The sequence below is a fragment of the Mustela nigripes genome, chromosome 11, assembly GCF_022355385.1.
Source record: "Mustela nigripes isolate SB6536 chromosome 11, MUSNIG.SB6536, whole genome shotgun sequence".
NCBI lineage: Eukaryota > Metazoa > Chordata > Mammalia > Carnivora > Mustelidae > Mustela > Mustela nigripes.
The window spans coordinates 32,067,881-32,090,248 of NC_081567.1; the positions used below are offsets into that span (position 1 = coordinate 32,067,881).

Consider the following 22,368-nt stretch of genomic DNA (forward strand, 5'->3'; position numbering starts at 1 on the left):
TTTCCCCCCTCTCTCTCTGCCTGCTGCTCTGCCTGCTTGTGATCTCTCTCTCTTGTCAAATAAATAAATTAAAATCTTGAAAAAAAATAGAGTCAGTAAATTATTTCTTCTTTCTGCCCTACAGGTGATTTTCCCCCCACCTATTTTTAAGATTTTGTTTTTATTTATTTGACAGAGATCACAAGTAGGCAGAGAAGCAGGCAGGGGTGGGGTGGGGGGAAACAGGCTCCCCGCTGAGCAGAGAGCCCGATGTGGATCTCTATCCCATGACCCTGGGATCATGACCTGAGCCGAAGGCAGAGGCTTTAACCCACTGAGCCACCCAGGCACCCCCCTTTTGTTTTTTTAAATTACTATAAAATAAAACTGACTCTGGCGGGGGTGGTGGGGGGGTTTCTGTGAATTTAACACCTGTACAGCTTCATGTGACCACTGCTGCAGTCAGGATACAGAGCAGTTCCCTCGGCCCGAAACCTTGGGCTTTTTCTGTGTAGTCATGCCTTCCCCTGCTGCAGACCCCTGGCAATCACAGATGTGTCCTCAGTCCCTCACTATTTTGCAGATGTTGTGTAAATGGAATCGTGTAGCATGTAACCTTTTAGACTGGCTGCTTTCTTCAGAGTAGCGTCCGAGGTAGGTTGAATGGTCCATTCCGTCTGTGGCTGAGCTGTTCTCCCGTGTAAGTGCATTCCCTGCTGCCACTGAAGGACGTCTGGCTGGCCTCCAGAGCTGGGCCACTAGGAATGATGCCCCTCGAAATCTTTGTGGCAGCTTTTGTGTGGACGTGAGTTTTCCTTTCTCTGGAGTAAGGTGCAGAAGTGTTGGATCATGTGGCACAGTATGGTTGACCTTACGGGAAACTCCCCGGGCGGCTGTGCCATCATGCGTCCCTCATCTGTGCCTGGAGAGCCAGTTGATCCGCAGCCTCGTCAGCACCCTTACAGGTGGGCAGTAGTATCTTACTGTGGTTCTGATGTGCGCACACCTCACAGATGCCGGGCAGACAACTCTGCCGGTGTTCGTTTGCTGTCTCTGTGTTGTGCTTCAAGTATCTGTCTGAGTGTTGGGCTGTTTTATTGCTGTCAAGAGGGGAGCTCATTATCTGTTGGGGACGCACCTCCTTTGTCAGGGAGGTGACGCACATGCGTTTTCTCCTAATCTGTAGCTAGTCCTTTCTCATAACGGTGTCCTTCTGGAGCAGAACCGTTCAGTTTGAAAAGCGAAGTCTAGTTTGTCAAAGTGTTCTTGTATGGATTCTTCGCCCCACCACATGTGTTTTCTTCTGAAAGTCTTAGAGTGTTACATCTTATATTTGTATCTGAGATCCGTTATGAGTTAATTTTTGTGTAAGTTATGGGGTTGAAGGGTTTTTTTTTGTGGCTTGTGGATGTCCAGTTGTTCCTGGACCATAGGTGGTAAAGACCATCCCTTTTCCGTGGAATGGCTTACTCCTTTGTCAAGAACAGTAACATTTGTGTAGGTCTGTTACTGGGCTCTCCTGTGCCATTTGTGTGCTCATCCCTTTGCTGAGACAACACGCCCTGTCATTACTCTGGTTGCCGTATTGATTACTGAAGCTTTAGAGTGAGTTTAATCAGGTGGTGTAATTCCTCAGACTGTGTTTTCTCCAAAATTGCTTCATTTGCTATATTCTGTTCATTTTTCCATAAAAACTTAGAATCATCTGTAAGTAAAAAAAAAAAAAATCTTCGAGGTTCATGGTGACTCAGTGGGTTGGGCCTCTGGCTTTGGCTTGGGTCGTGATCTCAGGGTCCTGGGATCGAGCCCCACATTGGGCTCTCTGCTTGGCGGGGGGCCTGCTTCTGTCTCTATGCCTACTTGCGATCTCTCTGTCAAGTAAACAGATGAAATCTTAAAAAAAAAAAAATCTTCAGGAGTCTGATTGGAATTATGTTCAAACATAAAGGTGAATTTGTGGAGCTGGTATCTTGACTAGGAAGGAGTCTTTCAGTCTATGAACATGGTGTCCTGTTCTGCTGACCCTTCCATCTTGAATGTCCAGTTCTCACAGGAGATGTTGCTTGCGCACAGCAGATGGTCGAGGTCTCTACTGGTTTGTAGATGGAAGTGTTTCCTCCCTGTATTTTTTGTTTTTGTTTTTTAAACAAAACCAGATTTTCTTTGCTGTTCTCTGGGAAGCTAGTCTTCCTCCCAGGAACTTTTAAACAATTTCTGTGGCCACTAGTGGTTTAAAAGGTATTGATTGTGACTGTTTCTTCATAGCCCTGTGGGTCCCCTAAAAAGGAGGTTGAGGAGGAGGTGTGGTAAGTGGTAGTCTCCCTGCACCGGTGCGTAAAGAAACCAGAAACAACTTAGTGTTCTGTCCTAGGTTGCTGTTTATTTTTTTATTTTAAAAAGTTTGTTCTGTGCCTAACGTGGGGCTCTAACTCTTGACCCTGACCAAGATTAAGAGCCCCTTGTTCTGCTAACTGAGCCAGGCAGGTGCCCTTGTGGTTTTATTCAAATAGAGTTACCTATTTGAAATGGCTCTTTCTGGCTACTCTTTTTTTTTTTTTTTTTTTTTTTTTTTAAGTTTTTAATTAGGACAATCGAGAGTGCTTAAAATCTCTACTCTGCATTTGACCTCATCCCCAGTCCCTAGATTCCTTTTTAAAAAAATCTAGTTCTTAAGAAAAATCTGGACATTTAAGAAGTTGCTGCCGTTTGCCAAAGTGTAAACAGACTTTCCAGGCCACACGTAGTCCGGGACTGTTGTAGGACTCCCAGTCTCTTCCAGTTCCAGATGTGCTGCTGGTGCGTCTCCTCCGCACTCTTGGGCTGATGTCATGCCTTAGGCAGGACTTGGTTTGTACCTTTTATACCCCGGGTTGCTTTGCTCTGTGTGTGTGTTTACTTCGTTTGAAGGTTGTACATGTTCTCTGAACCATTCGTACAAACAATAGAGAAGCAAGAAGGCAAGGAAGAAAGACTCCGTTCCTCAGAAGGAAGCGATGTGTACCTAATGTATGTAGGTCTTCGTTGGTGACCTCTCTCGGGGTGGGCATTCCCCCTTCCTCTAGTTCACTTTCTTTAAGACTGCCTGAGTGAGAGTGGATATCCGCACGTAAGTGAATTCTGTTAGATAGTTGAAGTTTCAAAACACCAAAATGTTGAATACTCTTTTTAGAGAAAAAAATGCAGAAAGTGGAGCAAGTGTGTTCCAGCTGCGCAGACTCTGTCGTGCACGTCGCTCAGTACGCGGGGCCCTTGGAAGTAGTTGGGATTGTGGAGCTCTGTCCCCGTGCAGAGCGGCCTGTTTCTGTTCCGTTCTGTCTCCCCAGTATTTTTGTTTGTTTAAATATTTATTAATTAGAGAGTGGGCATGAGCCGGGGGTGGGGGTGAGGGAGAAGCAGGCTCCCTGCTGAGCAGGGCTCAAGGATCATGACCGAGCTGAAGGCAGATACCCACCGGACAGCCAGCCCGCTGCCCCATCTCCATCTTGTTAAATACAGCTTCCTTAACGTCTAATTCACCTTGTACTTCACTCATTTCAGGTACAGTGCAGTGAATTTTTGCATAAAAAAGTTGTTTTAGTTGTGCAGCTGTCACCACAGTTTTGCAAGATTCCTAGGCCAAAAAGAAACTCTTGCAGTCCCTAGTCAGGACCCCTCCTGCCTTCCTTCCGCCCCCAACCCAGACAACCGTTAATCAGCGTCCTATAGATTTGCCTGTTCTGCACACGTTGTACTGTATGTAATCCTTAATATGCCTATAAGTGAGCATTTATGTTTTTAACTTTTCTCAAAAAAATGATACTTCAGGGTGCTTGAGTGGCTCAGTCGATTAAGCATCTGCCTTTGACTGTCATGATCCCTGGGTCCTGGGATCAAGCCCCCCCCCATTGGGATCCCTGCTCCTCGAGGAGTCAGCTTCTCCCTCCCCCCCGGCTTGTGCTTTCTCTCTCTCTATCAAATAAATGAATGAATAAAATATTAAAAAAGAAAATGGAAATGGTATGCGTAGTGGAGATCTTTGGGGATGAATGCTGGTTTTCTTTAGAATAGATTCCTAGGAATGACATTCGAGTAAAAGGGTATTTGGCTTTTTGGTTTTAATACATACAGCCTTTGGGTCGAATAGTTGACAGCCGTTTGACACCGCTGATTTTGTGAGACCCTCCACATTCAGTGGGCATTTCCAGTATTTTTCTCTGTTAATTTGGTAGATAAAAAGTGGTATCACCTTAGTTAGGGAAGTTGAGCATATATATTAGGTGTTTGTATTTTTTATGAATTTCTTATTTGTTGTAGTTGGGCTGTTTGTTGAGTTTTAGGAACTGTGTGTATTCTGGATATTAATCCTTTGGCCATGGTGTGATGCAAGTACTTCCTACCTTAGTCTTGTGGCTTCCCTGAAGCTTGGTCTCTGCTGGGGATGCCGGGACTTCCTTTTCTTTCCCACAAGTGGTTTCTTCTATACAAGCTAGCAGATCATGCCGGTTCTCTTTTTCTGTGGAACAAGACGGTATGTGTGCACCAGCGGTGCGGACATAATTATGGTCTCTTCAGTCGTGCAGATGGTAGCCCCTCTTGGTGCCCGCCGGCATTCACACCAGTCGCCAGAGTGTGTGATGTGACTGGCAGGGCGATCCTCTTGGGAACTGATGATTTTTGCATAATCAAGCCAAACTGGAGGCCCCAAACAAATGTTTTCATTTAAGGAGCACAAATTCATATGTGACTGTCTTTGGGGATTTTATTTTTATATACCTAATTTAAATCTGGATTATTTCAGAGTGTAGAGCTGTCTGTCAGGTCTCAACACAGTGGGTCTGCTTTGAACTGTCAGGCCCCGTGACTTAGAGAAGCTGTGCGGGCACTGCTTTTGGGCCCTGCAGTGACCCACCAGAGGTGGAGGACCAAGGAAGTCCCTGGTTAGTAGGACAGGACTGCCTCCTGGAAGTCACCCTCATGGGAGTTGCATGTGGCCAAATTGTACATAAAATCATACAAGCCATAAAACCAGAGCACTTGAGAGTAGCGGTGTTAAGCCGTGGTTTCGTTGTTTACAATGCTGCCAATCTGGCCACCTAGTCTTGAGGAGCCAGATAGTAATAAACAATAATAAAACCAAGCCACCTCATCCACATTCTCTGGAATGGCCAGAGGAGCTCCTGCCTGTGTTGGTCAGGACAGGCTCAACCAGATGGGTGCTTGGGGGTGGCAGCCCAGGTTTGAGCATTGGGACCATCTCAGGTTGGGCAGCAGAAGGTTTTATCTTTTGTAAAAGTGCCCTGAAGGTCAGGGGCTGCTTGCTGAGACAGCGGGAACATTTAAAAAATTCAGAGCCTTATCGTAGCCTTCAGGGCCCTCCATGGCCTTGGCCCTGCCTACCTTCTGTCTGAACCTCATCTCCTACCTTTTCCTTCGCCCAGTGCCCTTGGCCCTGTTGGCTCTATCCAGAGTGTGCTTCTCTAGGGCCTCTGCCAGCCTGGCTCCTTTTCATTCGGTGGTCTCCACCCAGATGTCCCCTCTTCCTTCAAGGCTAGTGCTCCTGTGGCTCCGTGACTGTGACTGTACTGTGTTTTCCCCTCTGTTGCAATTATCCTCTCTTGTCTCCTCCCCCAAGAAGGGGAGCACCAGGACACCCGGGGGCTTATCTCTCTGTTCCTCCTGAACCCCAGAGCCCAGCCCAGCTCTGGGCACATAGAGACATTTGATAAGTAGGTTGACTAAAATACTGAGAAGGGAGCTGGCTCTGCCCAGCCCCACTGGAAATGCAAGCCTTTGCCTCAAATTATTCCTGCCTGGAAAAGGCAGTGTGTGCAGCAAGGAAGTAATTAGAATATTGTCTTAGTTGGTAGTTACCATAATTGCTGGCGCACAGGGCATGCCCGTGTTCTAGGGAGGTAGGTTGAATCCTTGGTCATGTAATGGGAATGGATTAGAAAGCATCTTTTTGAAGCCTGATTGAAGTTTTCCATCTAGGACTATATTCAGAAACTGCTTCTGAGAGGCTCCACTTTCCTTGCAAGGCAGAGAGAGCAGTCAGGGAAACATGTTTCCTCATGGCGCCCCGGCGGGTGTGGTCTTTGTGACTGGGGAGGCAAGTGTGGCATATGGCCTGTGCTCCTGGTCTGCACCCGCTTTTTGCAACCCAGTGGCTGTGACAGGTGGTTACCTTCAGGAGCCACAGAGTCTTGGAAGAGAAGGTCAGTTGTGGCGGGGCTGTGAGGAGGGTTATTGGGACCCACCGTCCTCACTTTATTGTCTCCTTGGGAGTCTGTCACGTCTTTGTGACTCCCAGGTACTGTCCAAGGTCTGGAGGTGGTCCATGGTTTTGCCTGAGGCCCTGTGTTGCCTTGGAAGAATCCCCTAGGAGGCGTGGGGTCGACTCCCCCACCCTGCCCCCAGGCGCCCACGTACTCTCGTTGGCCAGGAGCGCTTCTTGTATCTCAGAGGTTCTGCTTTCTTGGGGAGTGTGCCATCTTACCACCAGTGAGACCCTGGTTTGGGGGATGCCCTCTACCTCCCCTGCGAGGGCCTCATCAGGGCTGCCTCCCTGCTTGCCGCTTGCTGGGTCCCACGCATCAGTCGCCTGCTCTGTCTCTTGGACTGCCTCCCTTTAGAGCTAGGCCCAACGGCTGCACTCTGCCTCTTACTGTTGGCTTCTCAGCTGTCGCTTTGCTCCTCTCAGTGAGCCCTAGCTAGGGCCTGCATGTTAGCATTTATTCTGTGGACCAGAACATCAGCACATGACTTGGATTTAAATTCTGCAAAGGAAGAGGGAAGGAGCTGTGTCTGAGCATTGGAAGAGCTCTCCTGAACAGAGCCGGACGGTGTATAGGACTTGGGTCATCTGATGGATCGCTCAGTGTCATTTGGCAGACTTGTGGTCTTAGGTGCTCTGCTCTAAGGGGGCAGAGCATGGGGAAGAGTTTGGCTAACTGCTTGAAGGGAGGGGTCCAGTGCGTTTGGGAAGGATGACCTGGTGACAAAATGCAGGAGGACAAAAATCACAATACCGATGGTCACATCACTCAAGTGGCAGGAAACAAAAATAGGTAACTGTAGGCGGTCCTGGTTGGGGAATGGTTGAGTAAATCACGGCCTGTTATGGTGCTTTTCAGAAATAAATTTCTATGCATATTATTGTATACCGACTTGGGGTAGCTCTAGTTTATTCGTGTAGTGTGAATACCATTTTTTGTTCAGGAGAAGACGCATGTACATTGTTGCATATGCGTATATAGGAACAGTGAGGACGCCTGGAAGGGTGTGCATGAGACAGCGGGTTCCTTCGTGTTAGGATTGGGAACGGAGGAATCATCACCCTTTATTCATCTCTGTACTGCTCGCCTTGCTCCTGTGAGGTTTCTTTCTTTCAAATGCATAGTAGAAATAAATATAGAACCAGGACTTGTACAAAAATGTTGATAGCCCCTTTACTTTGTAATAGCCTCAAATTGAAAACAACTCCGATGTTTGCAGGTCAGATGGTGTGTCCTGTCCCTGCCTTGGAATCCTCCTCTGAAATACAAAGAAAACAGTTGTTGACCTGAGTCTCAGGGGAGTTATTATGCTCAGTGACAGAAGGCATTCCAAATGGTTATATACCTTGTTCGTTTATATAACATTCTTGAAATGAAAAATTATGGGAATGGAGGTGTGTTGTTTCCAGGAGTTAGGGGAGGGGCGTGTGCACAAGGGGTCTGGGGATGGCTATGAAAGGGCAGCCCAAGAGTCCTTGTGTTGGAACTGTTCAGAGTCATTCCTGGGTGGACACACCCACCCACGTGTGTCTTAAGAATGCAAGTGAACAGGAATAGGATTAGTGTGTTGTGTCACCATTGGTGTCCTGGTTATGCATTGTACTATGATTTTTGCAAAGTAGTGCCGGGGGATCTGGGTGAAGGGAAGTGGAGCTCTATTACTTCTGTAATAATTGTGAAGCTACACTTATCTTAACAGTATGTTTAATAATGAAGTCAGGGTGATCTAATAGAAATTTTCAGGGGTATAGGTTTTGTTGGGAATAGGCACTTAATAAAGCATATAAAGAAATTCAGCCTTCAAAGCAGCATCGTGCTGTGGCACCTGCGTGGCTCAGTCAGTTTGGTGTCCAGCTCTTGGTTTTGGCTCAGGTCATGACCAAGGTGAGGTGAAGCCTGCACTGGGCTCTGCACTCCCCAGGGAGTCTGCTTGATGTTCGCACTCTCTTGGGTCCTCTCCCGTGCCCGCTCGTGTGCGAGCTCTCTCTTACATAAATAAATCTGTATCATCATCAACAACAGAAAACGGCACTGTGCCTCTTTACTCAGGACTTTTTCCTTCTTTATTTCTTCCTGACTGGTACCTCTGGGTTCACTTGGGGCCTCCATCTAACTTGTACTTTATCTGAGGAGTGAACACTCCTTCTGGCGGACAGACCATGTGGGCAGACAGAGCTGGGCTTTTAGAGCAAGAAGGGAGAATGGTCCCCACTGGGGGCAGTGCCCCTCACATCCAGCTGTATAGCCTTAAGCCGCTGAATCCATTGGTAAAGGGAGCTTGTGGTCATCACCTGAATGTCTGCACTGGGCCCAGCACTCAGTAGGGGCTCAGTAAATGGAGTTACAGACTCATGAAACACTTGAAGCAAACTTTACATCCTGTTTGCTCTTCAGGTCCTGCTTCAGCACAGACCCAAGCTCGCTCTTAGGCTGCCCTTTTGTGCCTTGAATTGTATTGAGAATAGTGGGCGTGCTCTGGTGCCTGCTTCATGTTGAAACTTTCCATATGGAAGATTAACATCAGTTACATTCCTTGCTTCTTCGGCTTAAGGGTGTTCTGTTTTCTCTTTTTTCAACTGAACTTTTAATTTGAGATGATTTTCAGATTCACAGGAGAGATGTAGTTCGTGTGCTGTGTGCCTGTGATCTCCTCCACTAGTTTCCTCCTCTGTTAGCAACTTAGATCAGCAGCTAAGGAACTGGCAACCCAACTCCTGACTTCTTTTTTTCCCCTTTCTTTCTGGACCACTTTGCCTTTTGGAAATGATTATCTAAATTGATGAGGTTGCTTAAATATGTTCCTTGTCCCAAACCCAAGAATTCTGTGTGTGTGTGTTGGGGGGGCTTTAAAAAAAAAGAATGCTGAGGTAGAGCTCCTGGAGATTCTATGCAGTCACTCTGATGTGGACGAGAGAACCCCCCCGCCCCAGCCCCAGCAGATAGCACTGCAGAGCCATGCAGACATGGCGGGCAACCACAAGCTTGGACGAGAAGGTGACTTGGGGCAGGGAGGGGTTCAGGTGGGGGGTCCATAGGCACTAATGGATTTCCACAACCAGTACTGACATTTCTGAACTATCCTACTGAAATATATTTGGGGTTCTTAATTAAGAAATCCGTATGTAGGAAGATACTGGTGTTCTCATTTACCGTGTGAACTTCTACTTGATGTAACATTCCTTAAAATGGGTGCCAGGACAGGAGACAAGGGGAGGAGGACCGAGCAGCGGCCAGAGGGCTTTTGACTTGGAATTCCAGGTGAACTGGTGGAGTTGGGAGTTTAGGCCGAGTATGCTGCGTTGGCACTCCGTGTGCTCTGGCCTTAGACTGAGCTGTGGTTTTGCTCACTGTGTTGGATCCCTAGTTGGAAGGTTTGAGGAGGAATCGGGGGCCTGAGCAGAGACTGGATCTGGGTGTGTGCTGGGGTCTCTGTGGCTTAGGCAGCACCGGGCGGCAGTACACAGCCGTCATAGTTAGAAGCCTGGGCGGTGGTTTGTCCCCTCAACCCCAGCCTCGTTGGGGAGAGGTGTGAGTAATCTTTGTGAAGTGGCAGAAGATGTCAAAGCCAGCAAATTGAAAAATCTGCTTTGTTATTTCATCCAGGAGTGGGATTCAGCACTGTTAGTGCCACATCATTTCCATAGCAATGGGCCAGTGTTCTTTGTTGAGTAGTCCTGTGTTATGACATCACAGATGGAAGTCCGTGGGAAGGGAAGCTGAATATAAGAGTGGCCGCCTCAGGAGAAAGAGGAGGAAAATCTGTAGGCTCCGTAACCAGCCACGTTAGCCTCTTCTGTGTGTTTCTAGTCTTGAGAAAAGGCATTTTGTGTCCTTTTGTATATATATAAAACTGGACCTCTGATACTGTCACAGGGTTTGGCATCAAGAGCTTTACTAGTCACACGTAACGGAAATGATCTTTGATTGTATTTGAGTGTCATAAATACATTTTGGAATAACTCCCCTCCCTTCCCCCAATATATGGCATATTTCAGACTTTTTTTTGAGGCATGCCCTGTTGTCCTTGGTGCTTGCCAGGCATGTCCCCAATCTTATTGGAGACCATTGTGTGTCAGAAAATGAGCGCTCTGGTTCACAAATGGCCAAATGAGAGTTCACACATCTAGGGAAGGTCCAATCAGATGGGACATAAAATTCAGGAACAGGATCACTTTATATATAGTGATAAATTCATATACACACACCAGTCTTGCACTTCTCTGATAATGAAGGCAGTCTTAACCATTGAAGATATTTCTGGAAGTCAAATACAGAAGTTTTGTGGGCTTTAGGTACTTTGATCATTGAATTCAGGTCCAGGGATTTACTGTTTCTTAATTAAATTTTTAATCCTCTTGCTGAACTAACTCATTTATGAGGAGCTTTTTTTAACTGGATATTCATTCAGTCCCTTAGGAGCTAGACTTGAGTTGCCAGCTTTTTCTTCCAAGGCCCCATGGCAGTTGGTTGGAAGCTTCATGGGGCCTGTCTCTGGCCAGATTGCTCATGTACGTGAGAGGGACCTAAGAGGGACTTTCTTGTCATTTCATAGCCACTGGCCTGACCAGCATCTCCATGCTTGAGGATGGAAAAGAGCAAATTGATCAACACAGCACAAATGTGTAAAAAGTTTTGGATATTGCTTAGGAGAACCCAGTTCATACGTAGAACTCCGTTTATTTTGCCTTTAGGGACCAACTGCAGAGAAATCCTGTCTTAACACTAGAATAGGATGCCTCATTTATAAAATACTAGATTTTTGTCAGTCATTGCATTTAGTTAATCCTACTTCTGAAAAACTATGGCCCATTTCCCCCCCTACCCTACACCGTAAAGTGCTGTGGATATTGATCCGTAGATCTTTTGAATTGATTTTATTTTTTTAAAGATTTATTGTAGAGACTCAAAATCTTTTTAAAAAATAAAAAAAGAGAGAGAGAGAGAGAGCATGAGCCCGTGGAGGGCCAGAGGGAGAGAGAGAAGCAGACTCCCTGCTGAGTGTGGAACCCAGGCTTGATCCTATGACCCTGAGATCAGGACCTGAACCAAAATCAAGAGTTGGGCACTTAACTGACTGAGCCACTCAGGCGCCCCACCTTGATCTTGACTTTTATTATTACTATAACTTCCGGTGAAAAAGTACTCCAAGACCCTTAAAGATAGTCTTGTTTCAGCTATAAACTGAATTCACTTGGATCTTAGAATCTTTAGGATTATGAATCAGTTGGGGAATTCTGTGACCCGCTGTAGTTCAGACTGCTTATGTCTACAAAGCATCCTAGTTTTAGGTGTGATGCTGTTTTGTATACAGAGTTTATTTTTGAATCATGCATGAAAAACCATATATTTTAAGGCAATTGTAGTGGGACAGATTTGAACTGAGGAACTAAGTTAAAATACCAAGCCTACATCAAGCAAATTATTTTAAGATTTATGGTGCATTCGTGTGGTGTGAGAGTGTGTATAGTGCTGACTCAAGCTACTGCTGCTTCTGGAGAGCCTCTGAATAGTTGATGTGTCTTTCCTGTGTTTGCTTATCATGTAAAGGGAAATGAGAATTTATTTGTTCTTACTCCAGCATACTCTGTCTCTTTTATAACAGAGGTTACATGTGATGATATTTATTGCTTGGTATCTTTTATTTTTTTAAATTTATAGCTTAGAGAACTTTCCATATAGGTACATTGAAACACTGCTTTATAAAACACTGCTGCATAATACTCTATTGGTGGAATGCGCCATAATTTATTTCATAGTCCCTCATAGGGGTTTTTCCCCATAAAATACTCCTAATGATGGTTTGGTGTTTATTTAGGAGGATATATGTGGATGAAGTACATTTCAAAATGCCTTTTTAAAAATGTTGCTTTTTAAGCACATGTTTTAGAGTTTGAGCTAATTAAACATCAGCAAAAAGAATTTCTTCTCCCCACTCCACTTTGTGTGTGTGCGTGTGTGTGAGAGAGAGAGAGATGGTTGAGGGACCAGTTCAAAAATGTATATATGTTTGTTTGTTTTTTTTAAAATAACTTTAACACAGTTGTTAAATACATGTATTGATAGTTAATAAGACGAGTATCAGAATTGGGAGTGATATAAATTTTCAATACCTGTTTATTGGCCTCCAGGGATTTCTAAGGTGTATTTTGAGATGCTTAAGGGAAAAAACATGTTTTATATTCAGGCATTACTTAAGATGTAATCTGATAATTGGGGGTTTGTCTAGAGGGGACCATGGAGGGTGCTGTCCGTGGTGCTGAATCAGATTGCCTGCCGATCTGAATGGGGGGGGAAAGGCTCTCAAATGTCACAGGCCTAGAACACACTTAGGTAGCTGTTTTTAAAACCACATCTCCTGTTCATAGCTAAGACTTGTTCAGTCAGCATGTGTACAGGCAACAGAAAGGGGCCACATTAGTTGCAATGAGCTGTTCTTACATCTGGAAGCAGGGGAGGGTTTACATATGAAGTATGGACCCTTTTGGCTAGTGAAGGCTATTTAAATCCCAAGTCCTGAGGTAACTTTTTTTTCTCATAAGTCAAGGACTTGCGTCAGTGCGAGATGATAGTTTTTTTTTTTTTTTAAGGTTTTATTTATTTATTTGACAGAGATCACGATTAGGCAGAGAGGCAGGCAGAGAGGAAGGGAAGCAGGCCCCCCGCTGAGCAGAGAGCCCGCCGTAGGACTCGATCCCAGGACCCTGGGATCATGACCCAAGCTGAAGGTCGAGGCTTCCCACCCACTGAGCCACCCAGGCAGTTTACCTTGTATTTGCCATTCATTGCTTCACAGTTTTGAATCCATGCCTTTGACTATATGTAAATGTTTGTCAAGCTGCATTTCAGCAAGCATTTAGAAATCTATAACACAGGGGCGCCTGGGTGGCTCCAGTTGGTTAAGCATCTGCCTTTGGCTCAGGTCATGATCCCAGGGTCTTGGGACTGAGCCCAGGGAGTTTGTTTCTCCTCTTCTCCCCTTCCCACCCCACTCGTGTACACTCTCTCTCAAATAAATAAACATCTTTTTTTTTTTTTTTTAAAAACAAAAAAGAAGTCTTAGCTCATCTTTTTATGTGCTTCTCAATCCTTTCCAACTCTTTATAAATGCCAGTCCTCCTAGGGACCCCGTTTCACATTCCCTCTGCCCTATCCCCTCAACCTCCAGTTTTTTTTTTTTAAGATTTTATTTATTTATTTGACAGACAGAGATCACAAGTAGGCAGAGAGGCAGGCAGAGAGAGAGGAGGAAGCAGGCTCCCTGCTGAGCAGAGAGCCCGATGTGGGACTCGATCCCAGGACCCTGAGATCATGACCTGAGCCGAAGGCAGCGGCTTAACCCACTGAGCCACCCAGGCGCCCCTCCAGTTTGTTTTTTGCATGGATTTATACTTTAGTTATCACAGTAATTGTCTAGTGACACTATGAGTCTCACAATGTGATATTTTAAAGCACTGACTTGTGATTGAAAGTTCTAATACACATTGCTATGTATATATTTAGTTAACAATATTTCCTCTTGGGTTGAGTTTTATTTTCGTTTTTTTAAAGATTCATTTGAGAGCGAGCAAGCACGGGCTGAGGAGCAGAGGGAGAAGGAGAAGGCGGCTACCCATTGAGCAGGGAGCCCGCTGTGGGGTTTGGGGCTTGAATCCGGGGACTCTGGATTCATGACCTGAGCCGAAGGCAGACGCTTAACCGACTGAGCCACCGTGGCACCTCGTGGGGTTGAGTTTTAATGAGTAGGAAGGCCATTTCAAAATATTACTGCAGATAGAGCAAATGTGGTGTAGTGATTATTTGCGTCCCGTTTAGCATTTTGAAAGCAAAGTTCGTATTTAGTGAACATACTAGTAAACACCTTTTGAGTTAGAGTGTGTTCATTATGGCCCATTTGGATGTATTAGTGACTGGAAATCATCAAAAGTACAAATATGCTTTTATTTATTTAATCCAAGACCTGAAGGTAAAAACCATGGAATTTCTCTGTTTTCTTTAAAGCTGGAGATACAGATGACCCACCAAGAATTACTCAAAACCCTGTTATCAACGGGAATGTAGCCATGAGTGATGGGCACAACAACACAGAGGAAGATATGGAGGACGGTGAGTACACGTGGTTTACTTGCACTGGGCAGAAAACTCTCAGAAACACAACTAGATGTGCTGTAGGTTTCTTCCCTGAGTACTTCTGAGTTCCTTAGGTGTAGCTAGTTTTCAGGAGGTTTGTATCTGAGGCAAATTTAGGAGACTGTTTTGGTTTTGAATTTCAGGATTAGCTGCAAATTTCAGGGCAAAGTGGTTCTCCCCAGCCTAGATGAGAAGGTTTAAGTACAGAAGTTTGTAATTGACGGGGGTTTACTCAGGTTTGCGATTTCCCAGCCACTGTTAGTGTTCAGAACAAGTGTATCTTACTCTCCTTTCCTTTTTGTTTGCAGCAAGATACTTCTAGACATTGGAACTTGGCTTCCCATTGCATTCTTTTTGTAGCGTGTATCAGTTGTCTGTAGCTGATAATCCCTCCCCGCTCCCGTTAGGTGTGAAGTCTGAATCGAGCTTTGGGCTTCATTCTCCCACACTGACTTTTGGTCTGTATCTTCTATGCAAAAAATGTATGCATAGGTATATGCATGGACATTTTGTGCCCAGGAGATCACTTTCTTTCAAGGATGTTTCTTCTTTATAATTTACCAGATGTGACCTGTACACTTAATTGCAAGGTCAAAGTCATGAAACGGTAGCAGCCAGTAATCGCTTTATGCGCCCCTGGAATCTTGCAGTGTGATATGAAACCATGTTCTGTCAAAAGCATGTCCATCCATCCTCATGAGGGTTGTGTCCTTCCCAGGGGAGTAACGGGGCAGTTGAAAGGAACCGTCAGTCACGGGCTGCACCACCAGAAGGACTGCTGTTCAGACCTCCTGCCAAAAGTTCAGCCTCCGTGAGAAACTGCAGCCGTAGTTGAGCGTTCTCTCACAGTGCCGTTTACCCCCTGGCAGCTGGCTGAGGCAATATCTGAGGAAGGTAAAGAGGCGTGGTCTACACCCCGCTGCTTTGTTACCTGTGGAGTGCGCTTTCCACTAGATCAAGGGCGATGGTGTGGGTGTGGTCTCTGGTTGCCGGGCTCTTGGTTTAGTGCGGACACCAGAGGTGCCGAAAGTGATTCAGAGAGTGCGGTTGGGAAGGTGTGGCCAGGCCCAGTGTGCAGGTGTGAGGCGGAGACGGTTCCAGTCCCTTGAGGAGCAGTAACTGGCCCACCCCAGGCAGAGAGCCCCCTGTCTAGTGCCACAGAGCAATTCCAAAGGAGTATTTCCTCGTGTGCGTTTTTTTGGGGGGGCCTGGGAGGAGGTGCAGATGTAGATAAAGGGCAGAGTTTCTCGACCTTGACACTGTTGCCTTTTTGGGTGCATCATTCTTTGTTGTAGGGCTGTCATCGTGATCGGATGCCAATGTCATCCCACCCTTACGCCCTCTCCTTGCAGTCCTGACAACCAGAAATAGACACTGCCGGATGTCTCGGGGGGTTCAGAGTGCCTCATTTGAGGACCACTGTTAGGAGATCCGTAATGTACATGAAAACCCCTTTCCTTTTCAGGCAAACTTTACTACATTAGTAGTAGTAAATAATGTGCCAAACCATAGAACCTAATAGTGGAAATATTCCTGTAGTGAGTTACCAAACGGGGAAAGGGTATTAAATATTAAAGGACAAAGCAGAGTGGTCTTCGGTAGCACCATGTTCCTGGTTTGGGATTTTAGGTGTCTTTTGAAAGGCCCAGTATAAGAGAGTGAAAAGATTTTTATCTCTTTGATGGTAAGGGGCTGGGAGGGAGATTTTTCTGGTTCTAGGAGTAGAAGCCTTAGTTGAAGGCAGCATTTTCCCAGTCGTGATAAGTATTTTGAAACTCTTTTCTGTGGTATGTTAGCATGTGGTGAGACGTCTTGAGTGGTCTGGGAAGTTTGAGGGATGCTGGGCCAACCAGAAGTCCCTATCGCGGGCTTCTCTGGGCTGTCTGCACCTTAATGTCTTTCTCCAAAAGACTTGTTTGGTTAATGATTCCCCAAGACTCTGAACTTTAGAAACCCTTTTCTTGAATCTCCTGACATGGGAAAGTAGGGCACACGATCCAGGAAATGCTGGATTAGGCTTATCTACTGGGCAGAAGGGCCTTCTTTGGGAGGGGAGTTTGTCTGCAAAAGCTAAATGGCCGACAGCACAGACAGGTGTTAGGTGGAGATAGAGAGCGCATCTAAAAGTCCTGGTAACGTGGGATTACGGGCAAGAGTCAGAATCATTTTCTGGTTGCACCTGCCTATGTTTTAGTTTCTTACTCTGTTTTTCCGTAGTTGAAGAGGAGAAGTTTTAGAGTCAATACAGCCTCAGTAGAAGTTGGTACCCATGAAACAAAAGTAATGTCTGGGGATTAAGTAGGACTTGAAAAGAATGAAAAACAGAGGTCTGATAAAATGACTGTGAGAGGGCTGTCTGGGGACCCTTCAGGCTAAGCTTCTGGCTTAAGAGAAAACAAAAGACCGTATCTCCCTCTACCTTTTTTTCAAGCAACTGGACCCCGGGCTTGTTCATTGGCCTTTGCCCTGCGAAGATCAGGAGGGAGCATGAACGGGCGTGGGGCGCTGCTGTGTGAGGGCAGGGTGGAGGTGGTGGGTGACTGAGTGTTGAGGCTGAGGATGTGTGGTGACAGCAAGGAGCAGACGTGCATCGTCCTGTCCTGGACAATACAAAGTGCTGCGCGGAACGCACCAAGTGCGGTGTTCGGGCAGGTTGTAGAGTCTCTGTTCAGATGAAGCACTGATTCTGCAGGATGTGGGGCATTCCTCAGAATCCCACGTGAACTGCTTTCCTTTTTTTTTTTTTTTAATTTTGAAGTAAGTATAGACACAGGGAAGTCGCAAAAATAGAATCCCGGAGTAACTTTTACCTGTTTTCTTGGGCAAAGACATTTATGTCTCCTGTAATTGCTTATGGAAGTGTGATCAGGCCAGGCCTTTCTGCCAAAGATGGGTTTCTAGCCTGCTCTGCTCTTTTGTAGACCCTCTTGCCTTGACCTTTTGGTATATAATGTTATTTTTCATTTATGTAATTAGTTACAAAGAGTTGAGAGCCATAAGGCGACATTTTATTCACATGAAAGCTCATGTTAAATGTCCTAGTTAGCATATTTCCCGAAGTAAGTGTGTCCTGAGGATGTGCGTGGAATGGGAGGTGGAATGTCAGTCCACGCGTGTGACGGAGCGTGTGAGGCAGGGGCTGCGGGATGTCTCTGCCTCTGAAGGGAGGGTTTGCTCTCAGCAGCTCGGTGCCCTCTGCGTTTTGTTGGGTCCTGTTTAATATTTAGGATGAATTCTGGAATTCGATTATAAAGTGTGGGGGAGAACAAAAAAGTATTTAGGATACGTTTCATTTTGTGTCTGTATAAAAACCGAATCCGACAAAGAATGGAATCGTATCAGAAAGCCAGTAGTTGAGTTAGAAGCAAGGCAGAGCTTTGGGACATTGAGCTCTTCACAGGCTCCTGAGTGTGTGCCCCGAGGTGATTTCACATTTGGTTGATGGCATTTCTTTGGTTCCCATAAAGCAGGCCAGTTTGATTGGGCTCTGCATTTGGGAGTTACTAAACTCGAGAGTACGGCATTTTGTAAACCAGAGGCAAGATCACCATTTAGGGGCCACAGATCTTGAGTACTGAAACCCACTGTGCTCGTTTTGTGAGTCACCTCAGATGAGATACATCACAGCCTCCGCGAGCCTCAGTTCCCTCGTTTGCAAAGTGGGAGTGGCATCTGTCTTGGGCCCCCTTGCAGGATTGAGATGTAGCTCATGTGTGAGTCTGAAATAGTGGCCCACTTTGTTCCTAAGCCGTTCTGACATATGACCTTGAACCCATCTCTTGGCCTTTTCGGGGACTTCTGCCCCTCCAAGGGGTTTAAGTCCTTGCTGCCTCTTGAGGAAGCTTGGGTACATACTGCAGCTCTGAGATGGGACACGCCCTCTGGAGCAGCCCTTCCTTCCGAAGGTTCTGTGCTGTATGTGGAGCCGGGTTACACGGAGCCGAGACATTGGGGGAGGAAGAGTGTCGACACGAGGGGTCAGGGCCAGCTGTCACGCTTACTTTTGGTTCTCATTTCTTTGGTAAAGAATGCCGCCCTCTCATGAGGATTGATGGACATGTTTTCTTCAGAGCAATTCAGGTAGTCGCACACATGCGCGCTTCGGAGCCCGAGGAGTCCGTATCCCGGGCTTTGGTTGTCTTAGCGAAGTTTGAAGACTGAAGGATGGAGGCAGCGTGTCCCTACCATGCTCTTCCCCAAGCCCAAGAGTCTCCCATGGTGCTTCAGGGGCTTGGGGGTCAGGAATGCCAGAACAGCCCCTGGTGCCAAACCAGGCAAAGCCTTCCGTGTTCCTTAGAGGGGCACACCTCTGATGGTTCTCGTCCCGCCTGGTGAACTGCAGCCTGTCTGCGGCCACGAGGTACCGAAGTGGAGAGAAAGCACGTTGAGATTAGTATGGCACCTTGACCTTGGGTAGCCGCTTCCTGGCGTTCTGTAAAAGTGCCAGCCAGTAAGATGCATGGCAGCCTGGGGAGGGCTGCCCTTCACGGGAGCTGAGAAGCGCCCAGGCAGACGCTGCTGGGCTTGTCAGGGCTCATCAGCAGCCAGTGTCACCTGTAAATGAAGAGTCACCATCTCAGTCAAAGGTGCAGTTCTAAAGTGTGACTTTTTCCCCCCTCCCCAAGATCTTATTTACTTATTTGAGAGAGAAGCAGGCTCCCCGCTGAGCAGGAAGGCCGCTGGGGGTCTCAGCCCTGGACCCTGGGATCATGACCTGAGCAGAAGGCAGATGCTTAACCCACTGAGCCACCCAGGCGCCCCTAAAGTGGGACTGGTAATTGAGAGAGGCACTCTATCCATACTCCACTTTCTATTGGAGGAAACCTTAATTCCCTAAATTGGCCTTCAGGTCTTGTTGAGTAAATGTAAAACGATTTTTACGATTCATGTGGAGAAGAATACCAGTTTCTTTCTCTTTAAGTTAATCCCCCTTCAGGAGTCCAGGCTGGTATTTTCACAGAAATGGAGAACTGGTGAAGTTAACATTTATTTTGGGGCTCACTTCTTAGCAGTCTTGTCTCTCAAACAGTGCTGGGCTATGGCGGGCATGGCTGTGGCCCTCTCTCCGGGTGCCCCGTGGACCCTGTGCACCCACAAGCACCTCGCGCGCCCCCCCCCCCCCCACCTCCTCTGCAGACTGGGCCCAAGTCAGCTCTTCCCTCTTCCTCCCGGCGCCCCTGCCTCTAGCAGGTGTCCCACGAGCAGGGGCCTGTCCACCCACCGAGGGTGACTTGGGAATTGCCAGAGTAGAGTAGACCTTTCTTACAGGCCGAACTCTGGAATCGAGGAGGGCAGGCAGGTGCGTGTCGTTAGCCCTCAGGGTTTGGATTTCACTCACACATGAGCTTGTGTCACCGCACTGTTGTGGGTTATCAGTGCTTGGGAAGGACGCTCTCGCTTCCCGCAGTCAGGGTTAGCGGTTAGCTTGCGGGTTCCCGCAGGTGTTGGTTGTCCCACGCGGGGTCCCACGGCCGCCGGCCGTCGGTGCTGTTTGACAATGCCCGAGCCCTGTGATTGACACGGCCTTTTCTTGCAGACACGAGTTGGCGCTCCGAGGCGACCTTTCAGTTCACTGTCGAGCGCTTCAGCAGACTGAGTGAGTCGGTCCTTAGCCCTCCGTGTTTTGTGCGAAATCTGCCATGGAAGATTATGGTGATGCCACGCTTTTATCCAGACAGACCACACCAAAAAAGCGTAGGATTCTTTCTCCAGTGCAATGCTGAATCTGATTCCACGTAAGACAGTTTAAATGATGCGATTACAAACCCACAAATAGTTACGCTATGCGGTTGGAGGCCCGATCTGATCGGCCTCTTTGAACTTAACGGTATTGAGTTTCCTTGCTGCCTCTACATAGCCCTTTGATTTTACATTCGATGAAATACATTCCCCTCCTTAAAACTCACTGGTAGGTATTCTGTCCAAATTAGAAAAGGTGTCTGTTTTTCTTGCAAATGAGAAAGTGAGGTTCATGTGTTAGGATCTTCCAGCCCACGGAACCTGGAATTGGGCCCCTGTGCACGGGCTCACTACTGAATTCTGGGCTTTGGTAGGTTATCAGTCACTGCCCGAAGGGAAAACTGTAGTCCAGGAAAATCCTCCGGTCCTGTGGCCTCCCCATCGTTGTGTTAACCAGTTCCTGTGTGTTGATTCAGAAAGATCGAATTAAAATACTCTTGGAGGGTATTACAACATGGGCCTCTTAAGCTTATTTTAGGAATATTGTTTTGTTCCTGTCATTTTTAAAAAGAAGTGTGTAATGAAATGTCTTCAAATTGAGAAAAGTCTTTATGGTCCCAGTATTCAGATGAAACTAAAGATTAAGGCTTCACATTTTCTCCCCCTGATTCCTTCTCAAAAGGAGAAGGAATTAAAAACTGTCACCGCTCAGCATTTCTCAGAAGCTTAGTTGACATTGTTTGAAGGGGTCCCCGGATCACTAGGTCACCATGTCCTTCTCGTTCCCTATTGAGGAGCCCATGAGAAGGCTGCTTCCTTGGACCATGATTGTGTGGTCACCCCCAGGCGGTGGCCCTTTGGAGCTCTCATTGAAGGCTGTTACCCAAAGGGCACTGGCCCTCCCTGTTCTGTCCAGGCCCCAGGGAATGCAGTCGTTTCCTTGGGCTCTTGGCTGGGATGGGTAAGAAGTGCAAAGCCAGGTGTGTGCTGCAGCCAGGACCTGTGTGTAGGTTAAATTTTTTCTTCCCGTGTTCCCATTATGATCTGTTTCTGGTGAGTATTTGGGCTGCACATTAGTCTAACAAACAACTTCACGCTGACAGTCATTGGGGAAATAGCGAGCGGGCTGTGTCCAGCGTGGCCGGCCCAGCCAGCATAGTGCCGGTACTGACGCTGCGCTCAGGTCTCTAGCTCCAAGCCCTTAGTGGACCTTTCAAGGGCTGTAGCCTTTCGGTTTTTAGACATTGATCCAGAGGCCCTTTTGTGATCTCTGGCCACCTTGATGGCAGCACGGGCTCTTAGGCTGTGCCGGGATTCGGTGGCTCTGCTTGGAGTCCCCCAGGAGCGGCCAGAGCAGCTCTGCCCGTGAGCTGCTGTGGCCAGGGGGGAGCTCCTGGAGGGCACGACTCTCATCTTCTCTCGTTCTGTTGTGTCACTAATACCCGGAGTAGATACTAAAAACTACCATGTGACTAGAAAACCAGCCTCTCATAGAATCTGAAGACCAGTATCGAAAATTCAGAAACTTTTCTGATTTACTGGTAGCAATTTAAAAACAAACAAACAAACAAACAAACAAAAAAACCTGACCTAAAACTTCATAAAGAAATTACAACCACGGGTCGGATCACTACAGGTGGCCTAGGAGCACCCCCAAACTCTTTTAGCTTTGTTCACCATTAGAAGTAAATACATCGCTCTCCCAGCTCCTCCCACCCCTCCCAAAAAATAAAAGAGGAAAAAGGAAAACTAATGTGGGAAGTTCTGTGTACTGTGTTATTGAAGTGAGCAGATGTCAGTTGAATCGGTCAACTGAGGCTTAGGTTTTCCTTGAACAGGTCATGGTCCTGCCACGCGCAAGCCGTGCTGAAGATCATCAATTACAGAGACGACGAGAAGTCGTTCAGCCGCCGCATTAGCCACCTGTTCTTCCACAAGGAGAACGATTGGGGGTTTTCCAACTTCATGGCCTGGAGCGTAAGTAACCGACTGTTTACACGGAGTAATCTGAGCCTTATTCCTTCCCGAGTTCCTTCACTCCTCAGAGCCTTGCGTCTTCTAGCATCAAAATGTGTGCTTCCTAAGTGGGGCAGGTGTCCGGAACTGTGTGTCCTCCAGTTTGCTGGCTGAGGTTTTTAAGCAGCCGACAGGGCAGTTTTGGGGAGTGGGGGGCCGTACCCAAGTCGGGCATGATTTCAGGGAACCTCCTCAGTTCTCAGGCCCAGGTGTTTCGGCTGCTCTTGGGAGAGGTGGAACCCAGGAGCGCGTCGTCAGGAGTGTCCTGCTCGGCCCTCCAGCACTGGATCCCCGAAACCTCTCCGAACCCTTG

At 47.0% G+C, this 22,368-nt stretch overlaps 1 protein-coding gene across 2 annotated transcripts in view; it reads left to right on the top strand.

Moving 5' to 3' along the window:
• Positions 1-22,368, top strand: part of USP7 (ubiquitin specific peptidase 7) — a 63,262-nt gene that overhangs the window by 16,532 nt on the left and 24,362 nt on the right. Inside the window, exons 2-4 of one of the 2 annotated variants that reach the window (XM_059415338.1) lie at positions 14,232-14,336; positions 19,897-20,095; positions 21,878-22,016. In XM_059415338.1, coding sequence (XP_059271321.1) covers positions 14,232-14,336; positions 19,897-20,095; positions 21,878-22,016 — 443 coding nt within the window. Of the gene's footprint in view, positions 1-14,231; positions 14,337-19,896; positions 20,096-21,877; positions 22,017-22,368 lie in introns of those variants that run through there. The other variant, XM_059415339.1, reaches the window with a different exon arrangement.